The sequence below is a fragment of the Suricata suricatta genome, chromosome 17, assembly GCF_006229205.1.
Source record: "Suricata suricatta isolate VVHF042 chromosome 17, meerkat_22Aug2017_6uvM2_HiC, whole genome shotgun sequence".
NCBI classification, from domain to species: domain Eukaryota; kingdom Metazoa; phylum Chordata; class Mammalia; order Carnivora; family Herpestidae; genus Suricata; species Suricata suricatta.
The window spans coordinates 26,630,826-26,647,409 of record NC_043716.1 but is presented as its reverse complement, the minus strand read 5'-3'; the positions used below and the strand labels follow the sequence as shown (position 1 = coordinate 26,647,409).

Genomic DNA, 16,584 nt, shown 5'->3' with positions numbered 1-16,584 from the left:
CCAAATCTTGGTTTATTTTTTACATAATTTAAGAGACTAATGCATTTTAAAAATTATTAGCTTATGTTTTTGGTGACACTTTATATAAAGATGCAATTTCATGACAACAACAACTGAAAGGGGTGGGGATGAAACTATAAAGGATCAGGTTTCCATTCTGATGTCAACACCATATTCTGTTAATTATTGCAGCTTTATATTATGCTTTCGTATCTGGTAGGACACATCCCTCCTCCTTAATCTATGTTTTCAATATTATTTCCAAGTATCTGTTAAGTCACACATTTACAGAAGGTCCTTTAATTTTATTTCACTATATAATTAATCACAGTCAGTGAGACAGTGGGTTTTTACTTATGTAACTCCCAGAGGACCAACTTATTTCTAAGTTCTTGAAAAGCACCTTTCTAAAACCCACTTCTTTTTTTTTCTTTAAGTTTATTTATTTAAGTAAACTCTACACGGAACATAGGACTTAAACTCAGGATACTGAGATCAAGTCACATGCTCCTCTGAGGCAGCCCAACACAACTAAAATTCACTTCTAATAGCAACCTATACAACAGTACTATTAGTATCCAGAAAAGGGCCAAAAGTAGTGTATTTGGAAAACCAAAAACAAAAACTGAAATCTAATCTGGAAATTTCTAATAATCAAATTTTCCAAGGGGAAAATTACATTCAATAGTGAGCCAACAGTAAATTATTAACCATCTACTATGTGTCTAGAACCATTTATGTATTTATTATGTTTCTACATATTGAGGAAAAGTGAAGGACTCAGTATACTCCAAAAACTTAGCACCAAACTCACAGAACAAATGTGAGGATGGGGACTAAGTTCATAAAGGATATATCACCATCAATTTTAACTCAAAGTTAGCTCTTGGTTCACTTCCACAATCCTTACACTTTGCTCAAGGCACTCTTGAACTACAGTCTGAGGGGAAGCTACTATGCTTTACTGTAAAATATACAAATATGTTTGCTCCAGTATGGTCTTGGGCAGATCATGGAGCCCTGACACCTAACAGTTGCTCCATGACCAATAAACATTATCTACCAATATTATTATTGCTAATTCTGGTCAATATTACACAGTGACTGGCCAGTTAGAAGAGTCCACTCTAGTGGCATTGTAGACAAAAGATTACAAATCACATCAGTGAGAGTTTAGAGTTTATATCCGAAACTTGTAGCCTTTGTGAATACTAACTGATAATGCTGCAATATCACAACTCACTATTTAGCGTGATATGTCTATCATTACATACATTTTTTTCCCTGTGGGTCCTGGACACAAAGTCCTTATATTTTTATGTATGTCGGTTTTTGTTGCACCAATTAAAGGTTTTTGAGAGGAAGGACTATGTATTATAAGTCTTTGTCTCCCTCCAAGTTTCTTATACACAGTGTTATTTATAAAGTAATTTGCTTTAGTTTTGCTCTGGTTACAATGGCAAGCAACTGTTTCCTTGTTTCAAAATGGTCAAATAGATTTGTACCTTCTTATTTTATTTGTGCAGGGTAGAATTCTAGGGCGCTAACAAAACTGCATGATATGACCATCCTCAACAGGAACTATTCAGGTTTTACAAACAAAAGACCTATTATTCACTTGCTAAGAATAAAATGTTAGCTGGCTAGTACTGCCCAACAGCACATAACTTCTAAAAAAAGGTTTTTATTCACATGTGAAAGCTCCATACTTGAGGCAGGTCAAGGTATCAATCCTCTAAATACCATGCCAGACACATGTGTGCATCTGGTTAGTAGTCACTAGAGGCTAAATTAGAAAATAGATTGTGATCTTCATCTTCCCACAATTTCACTCCTCTAAAACACAAATGATGAGAGATATACGATCCGAAATATACAGAAATGATGTTAAACACTTAAAAGGGTTCAAAATATCTCAGACTTTTATTCCCACCATATTTTCATCATGTAAATAAATTCTAGCTGGAATGGGAATATGGCAATCCTGGCCAAGAGGAAGGCAGTATTTCTGTTCTAAACTATGGATGACTTGTGCTGGCTTATATGATAGGTGGTAGCAGTCACTGCTTATCTGTCAAACTTTATAACAGAAATTGAAGCCTCTTTGGGTCGCAGTTCCTCTCCCAATAACTAAAACAGAAATATCTCTTCCACAGTTAAAACCTAAATGGTATTCAAGGTAAACATTTTATTATATAACAGGAGTTAAAGTTTTCAAAAGGAGTTAAAGTTTTCAAAAATCTGTACCAACAAAACCAAAATCAAAGCCATTCTGGGAACAATGAGAAAATTTTACAATAAAAGCTACCTTTCACTTTTCTGAAATCTGAACTTAAAACAAATGGTTAACTGTGGCGCAAACAGACAGGGCCATTCTGTCTATTGTGGCAGCTGAACAAAGTGCGAGGTACAGAATCACTGCCCAGATGGTGACTGAAGCACAGGAGGAGAGACAGGAACTCACAAGCTGAATGCTCAAACTCAGGCCAGGAGTCTACCTGCGACCCAATTCCCATCAGTCTGACAAGTCACTCTGATTCAGCACGATTATCCTGTGTGTGTATTTTTTAAAGACAAAAAAAAAAGTTTCAAGTTAGTATCTATGTTTTTTAAAGACACAAACAACACTTTCTTTCTATTCAACTGTGTTCCAGGGAGAGGGATTTTTGATCTTGATAATCAAGGAGATAATTAGTATGTCATGGGAATGCACAATGACTACAAAGCAGTTGATAGCACCATCTCTGTCTAAAACTGTTCTTGTGCTGACTCTATTGATGACTTAAAGCTGGCATTAATTTCACCTTGTATTTTAATTAACTATAAACATCAACATATAAAAAATTGAGCAACTGAACTGTCATTCAAATAACTTTATCAATAGCTTTACTTTTAATGTTTATTTAGATGCTGAGAAAAGCTTAAAGCCTGTTCACGTTGTCTATAGACAGTGAACTTTGACCTACAAACATATGGTGACTCATTACCTGGATGGTTCAGACCAACCCAGTCGCTTCCAAAAACAGGGTTTTAGTTCCTCTTGATGAACTACAGAAAGAAGAAAACACAACCACATTACTTTCTGGGTCAAAAGGTGTCAGTATCCAGAAGTTGCTTTAGTGCTCTCTCTCTAGTTTAGGGTGGACTGCTTTACCGGCAATAGTTGTTTTCTGCTACAGACATAGAATCTTTCTAAAAACAGTTACTGGGCTTCCCCACCTAACATTCTACAGCTCCCTGTCCCAGCCAGGGATACTAATGATGCCAATTCACAAAGTCTCTGCATTATGTTCTCAGTTAATTCAACACTAGCTAAATGCTCACACACTCTGGTCCTGCGCCAGTCAGGGCGCCAGAGGGAAAAGAATGCACCCTCAGGTCCTTTAATGAAGTGACTACTTACACAGGTATAGTCAGAGTTAAGGAAGCAAACAAGGGATGGCAAGGCACACAAAGACTAGCAGCAGTGGGAAGTCACTATCAATTCTAAGTCTAAAGGGACTAGGGTAGAGCTGGGGCAGAACAGTTACTCGAACCCGGTGAGAGCTGGAACAGGACAGGCTGCCTTACAGAAGCTATGCTGGAGAAGGCACACCACTTCTATGCAGAGATGGTGCTGAAGTAGGCAGGAAGGGGAAGTAATGTCCCAACTACTCTTCTGTCCTCTTTCCACTGGTCAACAGGAAGCCTGCTGGCCAGAAAGCCCAGGAGATAGTCCACAAAGCACAAAATAGGGCAGAGAAAGGAGGAGAATGAGAACGAACGTGGGAAGGGATGAAAGGGATATCAGGTGTTCTGAAAGAGATTTAATATCTCTAACTTCTTAAGTATGAGGAACTTAAATATAGGAGGGAGTCATTTGTGAATGGCGTCTAAAGCTCTATCAAAATAATTTTGGGGGCGCCTGGGTGTCTCAGTCAGTTGAGCATCAGACTTCGGCTCAGGTCATGATCTCACAGTCCGTGGGTTTGAGCCTTGTGCTGACAGCTCAGAGCCTGGAGCCTGTCTTTGGATTCTGTGCCTCCCTCTCTCTCTTTGCCCCTACCCTGCTCACTCTGTGTCTGTCTCTCAAAATAAAGGCATAAAAAAAAAAGAAATGAAAATATGCATTCTTAAAAAAAAGTTTTGAAATTAAGATCAATTTATACCTTTTACAGTATTTGTAGATTCCACTTTAATTCCACAGTTTATGATTTCTTTCTGCAGCCCCTGTGTGAGCTAAACTTAGAACTCTTTTGAAGACATTAGACAATTAGAAGTAAAACATTTTTCCAGACAATGTGCAAGACAAGATGATGAGACTGGCCAAAGGCTGGCTTTAGAAATAGAATTAGATGTTACTGTTTTGTGATGAAGGTATGACTGGCAATTAACAGAAAATATGGGCTGAACTACAGGAGGAAAGCATAGAAGCATTATGTATAGCATCTGGGAAGTATTTCTAAATAATTCTGACAATCATCACAGCCCAAGGACCCCAGGTTACATTATAAACAACCATTAATTCATACCTTCTTCAGAATTCTCTAAAAAGCTGTCTGATTTCTTTTTCTCTGACTTGAAGCTTTCTTCCCCTTTTTTCTTCTTTTCACCAGTTTCTTGATCCTTGGTATTTGTCTCCCTTCAATGACAATGATTTGGGGCATCAAACCATGTGCCCAATGGCCAGGGGAACAGGACTACCTACTCCAAAAGAAACATACTAGCTAGCACTAATGGCCAGGCCTGTGTGCTATAATGTACAGTAGGCCATTCAATTCTTATCACGACTATATACAGTAGTTACCATTACAATCCCCAGCAAGTAATCAGGAAACGTAGGTACACAGAAGTTACATGCCTCGTGAGTCCTGGATCTGGATCTGACACAGGCAGGCTGTCTCAGACTCTACCAACCTCTAGGCTATATTATCCACTTCCCCTCCCCAACAAAAGCATTTCACCTATGTTGTAACTGTGTCCTTTTTAGAACCACCATTTATTTTATTACCTTACTTCATTTCCTGAAACTCTCAAGTATCTCTGATTGAAGTATCTAACAATTTAAGACCGTATTTGCCAAACTGGTAGGCAGAAATCATCTCCCCCACTCAACTGTAAGCCCCTGAAGCGCAGAGACATCCTACCCCTCTGCTCCTGCAGCACACAACTTGGCTCACTGTCAGCGCTCAAAAGATGCTGACTGAACCAATTTGACACTGTTTGGGGATTTTTCTTCTTTTTTCATTTGCTAAATATTCAAAACAAAATACGTAAAACAAGCAAGAAAATAAAGCCACCTAGAGCAGAAAGGATTTTCCCCCCAACCTCTCATTAATAGAATCATAGGCTCTAGAATTAGAGGAAACCTTCAGGGTCTCTTCCACCTCTGTCCAAATGCCCAGGATCAGAGCTGTCCAGCCTGCGCTTGAGTGGGAGGAGCTGTTGGTAAAAGTTAAGGAACTTGCTTTCTCTATCAGATAGCTATGGCTATTAAAAAGCATGTGCTTTACTGAATAAAATCTCTAACTCTGCAGTTTCTAGTCACTAGATCTGCCCCAAGAGAGTAAGCTGACTCTCTTCACTTTATATTTCAGGTATCTGAGGGGCACCTGGGTGGCTCAGTCAGTTGAGTGTCCGACTTTGGCTCAGGTCATGATCTCACAGTGTGTGGGTTCGAGCCCCACATTGGGCTCTATGATGACAGCTCAGAGCCCGGAGCCTGCTTCTGATTCTGTGTCTCCCTGTCTCTCTCTGCTCCTCCTCCTTCTCACTCTCTCTCTCCCTCAAAAATAAACATTAAAAAAAAGTAATAAAATACTGTGCCCAGACAGAAGCCCCACACTGTGTCCTACAAGTCCTCTCTTTAGCGTGAGGCACCACCTTGGCCTAGACAAGACGTTGTCGTCTGTTCAGCATTAATGCTGCACTGACTGTTTCAGCAACTGCATCAATGAGGCCTCATGAAGTTACTATGTATGCCTTCCTCAAGAAAAATTTTTTTAATTCTTACCATGTCTCAAAATGCATGCCAAGGGCTGAGCATATAAAAATAAGATGACATACTTCCTACCTTCAATACAACTAGTGAGGAGCTTCTAGTCAAAAATTCTCCATTAGGTCAGATCCCTTGCATTCTACACAACTGAATGCTCACCTTCATCTTTTAGAAGAATCTAACATTTCCACTTGTCAAGACCATTTTGAATCCACAGTCTATCACCTATCACATTAGTGTTCATTCTTAGATTTGTGTTACCTAAAAATTTGATAGGGAGGCCTTTTCTGACTTAATACAAGTGGCTGATGAAAATGTTGAAGGTGACATGGCCAAGGCACAGAAATCTTAGAGACCTCTCTGTATACTGATATCAATCTGCTAATCAGTATCTTGAGCACTGTGTGTAGTTGGAGAAAGAGGGGCAGTCAGGAGTCAAGGCTGGCTTATCTGCAGACACACTCATTCTCCAAAGAGTTGAGGTATTTTTTTTTTCAAAGACTAAAATTTAGTCCTCCTTCTTGACAAACATGAAAATGATCCCCTGATGGAGAACAATAACCTTGTAGAGCCTCCGGGGAGATCCTGTTGCTCCGTGCTGTCCTCAGGTGGCTGTAGCCATCTTTCTAGGTCCTCATCGAGGGTAGAGTGAGCTCTGTCCAAGGGCAAGTGAAGAGAATTGAGGTAATTCTTATCCCATGACAAGGAGGCACAGTGTTTTAGAGTGGGAAAGGATCTTAAAATGTGTGCTTTCACTGTACACGTAAGAAAATGATAGCTAGGTGAGATTATATTTACAGTTACAGAGGTCACTTAGGTCCAATTTAGATGCATGCAAAAAACTCTTCGTTAGCTTAATAAAAAGCCTCAGCTCCCATGAGAATAGCTACCTCCCAAAGTCCAACACCAGACTTAGTCTCAATTCTAGGTCATTAAGTTAATTTCCACCATAGGCTAGAACTGTACACTCATTCCTACAAGTTTTTTGGATGAAGAACTGACTCTGAGGCTAACAGATGCAGAGTGCTTTCAGAAGGCCTGAAAAGTCCCACTGTGGGCATCTATCTGTGTCCAGCACAGCCAGCCATTTTGGAAAAAAATAATAGTAGTTAACTTTTGATCATGTAAAGTACTTTATACCACCACATTTAACTTGGCCTTCTTGAGCTAATCTTCTTTTGCTTGAATAATGGTATAGATTTTTACTGAAGGTGTTTTGAGGAGATGCAAGGACTGGAGTTACATCATACATTAGAGATAAAAAGAGTTCTAGAACTTTACAAAGGTATTTCTCTCCCTCTCCCTTTGCCCTTGTCTTTTCGGTCTCCCCAGGACCTTCCTTGCAGGTCCCAGGGCTCATCTCCTCTTCCACCTCCCAGACCTTCCCTTCCAGGTCTCTTTCTTTTCCTTCATCACAGAAAATGATTTAGCCCTTGAAGAATGTGGAAAGTTATTCATAGCACTCTTCTTCCTTGCCTTATTCTTCTATATCAGCTGAAAAGCTAAAAATTCAATTTCTAGTCTTCCTTGCAACTGAGGGTGGTCAAGCATCATATTTGGTGAGTGAGATATAAATGTGCATCTGCTGGGGAGGGCTTCTGGGAAAGTTTCTGCTTTCCAGATAAAAAGGGGCAGAGTCAGAATATTCCTTTTCCCACCTTCCTGGTGTATAGATAGCAGCAATCTTGAAACCAGGAGTTAACAAGCCCGAAAATAATGGCCAACATGCTTAGGTAGTGGAGGAGGAATATCCAAAGAGTCTAAGTCCCTGGTGGCATCACTGAGCTGCTACACCAGGCATGCCCTGCCACTCTGTGAGACTGCCTCCTGTGGGAAACAAATTCATTTAAGCATGAAGGTAGAGTCTTTATCATTTGCAGCTGAAAGAATTCTGCAGGGCTACCTTATAAAGATCCACAGGACCAGGAATAGGGTAAGGCAAGTGGTGCAAGGGCAAATTCAGATCCTCTTTTTCTTCAACAAATTTAGATATTTTGTTCATCATGAATTTCTTGGCATCAGTTTTCATTTTTTAAAATAATACATTAAGGGGTACCTGGGTGGCTCAGTCAGTTAAGCATCCGACTTCGGCTAAGGTCATGATCTCATGGTTCGTGGGTTCGAGCCCTGCGTCAGGCTCTGTGCTGATGGCTCAGAGCCTGGAGCCTGCTTCACATTCTATATCTCCCTCTCTCTGACCCTCCCCTGCTCAAGCTGTCTCTCTGTCTCTCAAAAATAAATTAAAAAAAATAAAAAGAATAAAAGAAATATTTTTTAAAAACATTTAAAATAATGCATTAAAATAATTTATCTTGACTCTGCGTTTTTTGGTGTCTCCTTTAATTTTGTGCCCAGAGTGTGTCTCACTCGCTTCATGCCAGTGCCAGCCCTGAATGATGGTTAGGACAAGGCAAGAGAAGTCAGAAGGCAAAGGAGGGGAACTGAAGCGGTTTACCTTACAATACAGGTCAAAGGAGAGCTGTGAATCAGAAACAGAATTGGGTTTCTTGTGTTTTTAGACTGAATTATCTGAGGAGGATGACTGCCCCCATTTTCCCTTATCGGCCACAAAGATCTAAAACTTCTATTCTAAAGCCTTTAATTAAAATGTTTGGGGGCACCTGGGTGACTCAGCTGGTTAAACATTGGGACTCAATTTTGGCTCAAGTCACGAGCTCATGGTTGGTGGGAACAAGCCCTGTGTCAGCCTCATCTGTGCTCTCAACGCAGAGCCTGCTTGGAAATCTCTCTCTCTCTGCCCCTACCCCACTCATGCTCGCACACACACTCTCAAAATAAACATAAAAAAACTTTTAAGGGGCGCCTGGGTGGCTCAGTCGGTTGAGCGTCCGGCTTCGGCTCAGGTCATGATCTCACAGTTCGTGGGTTCAAGCCCTGCGTCGGGCTCTGTGCTGACAGCTAGCTCAGAGCCTGGAGCCTGCTTCAGATTCTGTGTCTCCCTCTCTTTCTGACCCTCCCCTGCTCGCACTGTCTCTCTCTGCCTCTCAAAAATAAATAAAAGATATTTAAAATTAAAAAAAAAAAACTTTTAAGAGGGTCTGGGTGGCTCATCTGGTGAAACCTCCGACTTCAGCTCAGGTCATGATCTCACAGTTTGTGAGTTTGAGCCCCATATTGGGCTCCGTGCTGAAAGAGCAGAGCCTGCTTGGGATTCTCATTCTCTCTCTCTCTCTCTCTCTCTCTCTCTCTCTCTCCCTCTTTCTCTCTGTCCCTCCCCTGCTCATACTCTCTCTCTCTCTCTTTCAAAAATAAATAATTAATCTTAAAAAACTTTTAAAAATTAAATAATAAAATATTTTGAAAGAAGCAGAAACCTGTGTTTGCCTCACAAAATGAAATAGGAACAACAACAAAAAACAACTTGACAAGAAAAAAATCCTATTAAAAAATGGATAAAGGACTTGAATAGTTACTTCTCCAGAGAAAATATACAAATAGATGCTCAACATCACTCTTAACTAGGGAAATACAAATCAAAATCACAATGAGGTATCACCTCATACTTGTTCCATTAGAATGGATACTACCAAAAAACCAGAAAACAGTAAGTATTGGCAAGGATGTAAAGAAATCGGAGCCCTTGTACACTGTTGGTAGGAATGTAAAATGCTGCAGCTGCTGTGGAAAACAGTATGGTATTTCCTCAAAAAATTAAAAATAGATTTACCATATGATCCAGCATTACCACATCAGGGTACATATCCAAAATAATTGAGAGCAGGATGTCCAGAAGAGATACTGTACACCCATGTTCACAGCAGCATTACTCACAGCAGGCAAAAAGGTGAAAGCAACCCAGTGTCTATCAATACATGAACAGATAAAATTTGATACACACACACACACACACACACACACACACACACTGTAATTCAGCCTTAAAAAAGATGGAAATTCTAGGGGCGCCTGGGTGACTCAGCTGGTTGAGTATTTGACTTCAGCTCAGCTCATGTTCTCACGGTTTGTGAGTTTGAGCCCCACAGTGGGTTCTGTGCTGACAGCTCAGAGCCTGGAGCCTGCTTCAGATTCTGTGTCTCTGGCTAGCTCTCTGCCCCTCCCCTACTCATGCACTGTTTCTCTCTCTAATATAAATAAAGAAGGAAATTCTGACTATGTTGGTTGCATGGAGGAACCTTGAGGACATTATGTTAAGAGAAATAAACCAGTTACAAAAAGTCAAATACTGTATGATTTCACTTACGTGAGGTATCAAGAGTCGTCAAACTCATGAACACAGAAAGTAGAATAATGGTTGCTAGGAATTGAGGAAAGGGGGCAGTTGGCTTTTAATAGGCATAGAATTTCAGTTTTGTAAGATGAAAAAGTTCAGGAGACCGGTTGCACAACAATGTGAATATACTTAACACTACTGAACTGTACACTTGAAAATTTTATGTTTATGTGTATTTTATCACAATTACAATTAAAAACAAAAACCTTTTAGGAATAGGGGCTATTAGGATAGTATGAAGAAAGACCCTTTTTCCCCTTATTTGTCAATAGCAGAAGAAAAATGAACACGTACTAATGCAGTTTATTAAATCCTTTCAGAAGCTCAGCTTTTTCTGTACCTCTCTGTGTCCTCTTCTAGATCCTGAGCTTCTTTGGTCCAGACTATACTGCTATCTTCTTTTTTACTGTTAGTTTCTTGTTCTTCTAAGTGCTTTTGATCTAAAAGTGGTTGAAATATTTAACTTTATTAGAGCAACAACAACAAATTGAGAAAGCCTGCCTTGAAATGGAGTGCAAAAAATGAAGTCTAATCAGTGGTCCCTGAAGTCTGCACTGCAGTACTTCTTCCCAGGAGAGCAAGGGCCAGGGGGCAGTCTGCAGGGTGTCTGCATTCACTGCAGCTGCTTCCGGGGTCTTGCGAGCTCTCTAGTGCCAGGTGAAGTGACAAGAAACCTTCCATGTGCCAACATTCAAGAGAGACAGAAGAAGCAGAGGAGGAAGAGGGCACATAAAAGAGGAAGCAGGACAGACACCCTGAAAACAAACTGCACCGATTACTTTGGGTGACTACCCTATTCTCACTTTTTGGATGTTTCTAGGTTAGAGCCCCAAGGAAGGAATTTGGGTGGGGAAGGGTAGTACCCTTTAATGTATGCCAGCCATTTCATACTGCTGTCTCATTTCATCCTGCCAGCAGTTCTATGAAGGGAAGGTTTGTTTAGTGTCTTACAATGTACCAGGCACTGTGCATAGAGGTATTGTGTAGGCCAGGAGGTAGGAGTTATCATCCCCATTTTATAGATGAGGATGACTGAGGCTCAGACACATTAAACAGTTTGCCACACAAAAGTGGCAACTAAGGTGGAACTGTACCTGATCTCAAGGCCCACAGTGTCCCAAACGTGCAAATGTGCTGCCAAGGACAGTGTGACAGCAAGGACCTGATGAAAAGGGTCTGGGTCTGACTTACCATTTACAGTGACACCCAGATGACTTGCTGTGCTCTCCCCCAACACTGTGGATAAGGCCTGCTGTTGCTTCAAGTGCTCTGTCACAATAATACAAAAGCAAAAAGCAACTTATTTCTTCCTTCACATGTCATACCATTCTCTAGGGCAGTGGTTCTCAAAGGGTGGTCCTTGGATCAGCAGCCTCAGTACACTCAGTACTTAGATATGCAAAGTCTCAGGCCTCATCCCAGACCTAGAGTCAGAAACTCTGGGGGTGGGGCCCAGCAATCATATTTTATAAGCCCTCTAGATGACTCTGACAGCTGATAACCTTTGAGAACCACTGGCCTAAAGCATTCAATCCCATCCAACACTAAAAATAAAAATAAGAATGATAACAATGATAGATAACCCTTGCAAAGCCAGTTGCAGAAACAGTTACTATTTTTAACTTACACACATTCATTCAACAGTCATGCTCACAATCTTCGTAACAATCTTACAAGACTGATCATGTGATTGTTATTCCTGTTGAGCAGATGAGGAAATGAAGGTAAAGATTGAGGACCATGCCTGGAATCACACAGAACGTAAGAAGTGGAGCTGGGATTTGAACCGAGTAAGTCCAGCTCTAAGATTTATGCATTAATCTCTATCCTACACTCTTTCAAGATTGTAACACATCAAAGCAGCTTCCAATTTTCCCCATCTCTGTGGCCTATATTTCCTATTTTTTACCTAGTTTATGAAAAGGCAAAGAAAATAATTTCCAGTTCCTAAAGAACTGACCACTAGACCAAGACAAATATCTGCCAAACCGCATACTACTTTGCATTTGTTGGCTGCACAGTATCCTTCAAGTGCTCCCACAGCACAGCAGGGGGACAGCTGCAAGGTGGCACATGCAGGGCCCTGGACTCCCTGGTGTACCCTGTTGTGTGCAGGCACAGGACTCTCTTCCTGCAGGTCAGAAAGCAGGCCCTTCTTGGCAGCTCCTGGATATGAAGGGGCCCCCATATGACCACTTGAAATAACTTGAAATAAAAAAATCCATTTTCATCCTTGTTAAAGGTAGTCCTTTATTGATCTTAAAAGATCATCTATATCCTAGGGTTCAAGAGGATCCTCCCCTTTAGGCGCTTGTCAGAAGCCTAGAGCTTTGAATGTGGGCCCTCCAAAAAAGCACAGGCGTCAGCACCAGGTCACCCCCAAAGCTCTCTTGAGGTGAAACAACAGAATGATGATTTATAATAATCAGGTGGGAGTGCCCATTATTAGCAGAAACTACCCAAGTGATCTCTCACTTTTGTCTTTCTGGAAAATTACTGACCTGTGTCAAAGTACAGACATCACCTAGAAACCTGGTCCAGATAATTCCAATGAGTAAAATCAAGAAGGGTTTCTGCAGAGTGTGCTAGGGTACAGCTGTGCCAGGAGGCTGGAACCCAGGAAGAAGCCTGCTAACAGCTGCCGAAACAGGGGAGTCCATATGGTGACTGAGAGAGAAGACAGCAGGGTCCAGAGGAAAAGTATCACTAAGGTCAAACTGCACAGGAGCCTACAAATACTGCCTTAAATCATGACAAAAGATCAAATGACACTGCGAATCTACCTGAGCTGGAAATATGTGGGTGACCTCTACTCTCATAAGAAGTCTATTACTGTACTAAGAAAAACAACTGGAGAGAAGGAATTTGCAAGGACTCCCTGGGGCCTTCTGGGAAAGGAAAGCCAGTGTGGGAGTAGGTGCCCTAAGAGCCTGACCCAACAACCCTATGACGCTGTGGCTTTGGGGAAGAGGTGGGATGAGGTGAGAAGGGCTTATGAGTATAGAAAAAGAAACTAAGGAAGTTCTGGCAGCTTTGACTGGCTCCACCCTAGTTCATCAGACCAACAGTCAGGGGCTGTGATAGCCTAGATGGTAGCTGTCCATTGAGTCAGACCATGTAAGTCCTCATTAACCTCTCTCTTCCTGATGAGACACAAAACCTCAGAGACCCTGAAAACCAGCTGGTGCATATAGGGAAATTCTCTAGAGGCCCCATCCCAAGAACTGGACTGTCACAAATCTGCCAAGATGTGTCCTCTCATAGTAAGAGGCTGGTCAGCTAGACTGTCAAGAAGAGAACAACCACATCTTTCCTGGATAGGAAAATCACCTACCCCAGCGCTTCCTACTGTCACCATCGGCTCAGCTGTGCATGGCCAGCTGGTCCAGAAACAACTAACATTGAGCTGGTAGAGCTGGCTCTGCGCCTGAAATGGAAAATTCTGGTCTCATTAGGTCTTGTGCCACTGACATCTCTGCCCATGGAAAGGTGATTCATCCATGATGCCAATACCTCTAATACCTCCTGCTAATGGCAAAACTGAAAGTACAGGATATCTTGGCCTTAGTAGCCAGACTTCAGGTCTCCAAGGTATAGCCCATTTGGTTCAAAAAGGTGAAAAATTCGTTTAATAAAAGAATTTCATCATAATAAACCACTTAAATGTTGTTATTTCTCTGAGAATCATTACCATAGGCCCTTTAAAGTAACATAAAGTAACAAAATGACAACAGACAGAGGCTAATTATCCTGTCCAGGTTTCAGAAGTAATGTGAGGCCCATTTTATTTGAAAACTGCTCCTTCCTGAACTGTTTATTCAGTCAGACTTTCTTATTAGGGCCATTTGTACCAGTGCCTACACTGAGACAAAGAACTATACTGTGTCAGTGACCATAACTAACAGGGCCATGGAGTACATTCTGTATTGAACATCCCTTACCAATTTCGTCAAGCAGATCCTGAGATGGTGGTGGTAGCTCATCAATGTGATGCTGTGAAATGGTTTCCACTAATGCTTAAAAAAGATAAAGGGGAAAATGGCTTTACACCTTTCTGACCCTGAACTGGACTTCCTCTACATGGATTTTACTTAGGATTTCTCAGCAATGAAACAAACTAAGGCAGGGAGACAGCTTCTTACATTAGCAGTCCTAGTTGAGACCTAACACGTGAACGCACTCCTCCTTTTACTCCAAACCCTTTCCTGCTTTACCTCTTACCCCAGTATTACTTGATCTGTGTCCCTCCCTCCCAAGGATATTTAGGGTAGAGGAAGTACAAATTCTTACTAAGAGGCTGAGGGCCCAATCTGGAACAGAGCTCCTGGAGGGATACAGAGGCTCTGGGCCAGTCAAAATGAACAAAACATAAAGTGAGAGGTCTTTTTCTGTAGGTTATCAGGCCAAGGGATACAAGAACAACCGTTCTTTGGGCCTTCACTCTCTTATAACCTTAACTAAAACCCCTCAGCATAATACACAAAATCCAAGAATTATATCAAAACATAAGACATTAAAATTAATATAGCAAAAGCAAAATGCCTCAAGAGCTGTTAACATTCTCAGGGCGCCTGGGTGGTTCAGTCGGTTAAGCGTCCGACTTCAGCTCAGGTCATGATCTCACGGTTCGTGGGTTCGAGCCCCGTGTTGGGCTCTGTGCTGACAGCTCAGAGCCTGTAGCCTGCTTCAGATTCTGTGTCTCCCTCTCTCTCTGCCCCTCCCCCACTTGTGCTGTTTCTCTCTGTCTCAATAATAAATAAAAACATAAAAATTTTTTAATTTAATAAAAAGAGTTGTTTACATTCTCATATCCTTTGATTTGAAAACCATCTCCTAAGAATCTATCCTAAGAAAGGGGTCAGAGGTACAGATAAAGATTTTCGTACAGAGCAAAAATTAGAAAACAGTATAAATCTTCAACATAGGGCATAATTAAGCAACATATGTAGAATGGGCCATTATGAAGCCATTACATATATTTACAAATAATTTTCACTAACGGGGGAATCCTCAAAACATAGCATCAAAGGAGCTATGCTCTACCTCCTGAGCCAGCCAGGTGATCTCAACTATGCTAAAAAATATATACATTTTTGTACATTTCTAGAAATATGAAAGAGAGAGCACCTGGCTGGCTCAGGAGGTAGAGCATGCAACTCTTGATCTCAGGGTTGTGAGTTCGAGCCCTACATTGGGCATAGTTTACTTTTAAAAAAATGGGGGCACCTGGGTGGCTCAGTTGGTTGAGCATCGGACTCTTGATTTCAACTCCAGTCATGATCCCAGGGTCGTGGGATTCAGCCCCACACTGAATACGAGCCTGCTTAAGACTCTCTTTCTCTCCCCCCTCCTCCTCTCCCCCACTTGCGTAGTCTCTCTCTAAAAATAAAACAAAAAATTTTTTTAATTTTAAAAAGAAAAACATATGTACTGAATAGTACAAGAGGTTAAAAAATGGTGGTAGAATTAAATGACAGTTTTCTTTTAAAGCTATTTTTATTTTCCAAGTTTAATGAGTATATTTTACTTTCATAATCGGATAGAAAATAGCATTTTTGTTTGAATTTAATGTAGCATCAACGATGAGACTAAGGTTCCCTTAAATTGGTTTACTATTATTTTGTATTTTGGTTGTATTTTTATATTAAAAACAGGGTACCTTTCGGCAGGCTCCTTCTCTGGGTGGGATGGGATGATGTGTCAGGTGACTTAGCACTGCTGGAAGAACTGGCCCCAGTAAATGCAGACCATCTTTTCTATAGGTAAGACATAAACACGGTAATTGAGACATGTAGTGAGCGCAAAAGGCTCCAGTTCAATCATTTCCAAGATTAAGCCTGTGTTTTATTAATGGAAGAAGCCACTTGTTTTGTTGAGTGAGTCAAACTCTTTCAAATGTCTCCTCCTCTGGGATCCTTTCTCACCCCTCTTTGCCTCCATAGCGCCTCTGTATTGTATTAGCCAGCCTTTCTCACTAAATGGGGAGCTTCTCCAGGGTAGGACCAGGTCTATTTATTCACATTTGATGCCTAGAAGAGGGCTTGGCAGGGTACCTGGCACTTAGAACCTGCCCAATTAACAATTTATTGAATGAAAGCATAAATTTATCTCTCTACTTTAGAGTGGACCTTTTGTGAGTCAAATGCCCAAAGAATATAACAACTGATTTATTTATTTATTTATTCATTCATTCATTCATTCTTGAAAGAGACAGAGCATGAGCAGGGGAGGGGCAGAGAGAGGGGGACACAGAATCCAAAGCAGGCTCCAGGCTCAGAGCTCTAAGCAGCACGGAGCCCAACACAGGGCTTGAACCCACAAACCATGAGATCATGACCTCAGTTGAAATCAGACA

General features: G+C 41.1%; 1 protein-coding gene and 1 long non-coding RNA gene across 3 annotated transcripts in view; one reads left to right on the top strand and one right to left on the bottom strand.

Annotated features, from left to right (window-relative positions):
• Nucleotides 1-16,584, top strand: part of LOC115282362 — a 31,541-nt gene that overhangs the window by 7,239 nt on the left and 7,718 nt on the right. For both annotated transcript variants that reach the window (XR_003904612.1, XR_003904613.1), the window contains exon 3: nt 11,940-12,019. This is a non-coding gene — a long non-coding RNA (uncharacterized LOC115282362). The remainder of the gene's footprint in view (nt 1-11,939; nt 12,020-16,584) is intronic.
• Nucleotides 1,900-16,584, bottom strand: part of TEX14 (testis expressed 14, intercellular bridge forming factor) — an 82,008-nt gene continuing 67,323 nt past the window's right edge. Inside the window, exons 25-32 of the mRNA XM_029928347.1 lie at nt 15,889-15,985; nt 14,171-14,245; nt 11,421-11,498; nt 10,570-10,669; nt 6,540-6,632; nt 4,512-4,621; nt 2,988-3,048; nt 1,900-2,552 (exon numbers count right to left, since the gene is read on the bottom strand). Of these exons, the coding sequence (XP_029784207.1) occupies nt 2,516-2,552; nt 2,988-3,048; nt 4,512-4,621; nt 6,540-6,632; nt 10,570-10,669; nt 11,421-11,498; nt 14,171-14,245; nt 15,889-15,985 (651 nt within the window). The 3' untranslated portion in view covers nt 1,900-2,515. The remainder of the gene's footprint in view (nt 2,553-2,987; nt 3,049-4,511; nt 4,622-6,539; nt 6,633-10,569; nt 10,670-11,420; nt 11,499-14,170; nt 14,246-15,888; nt 15,986-16,584) is intronic.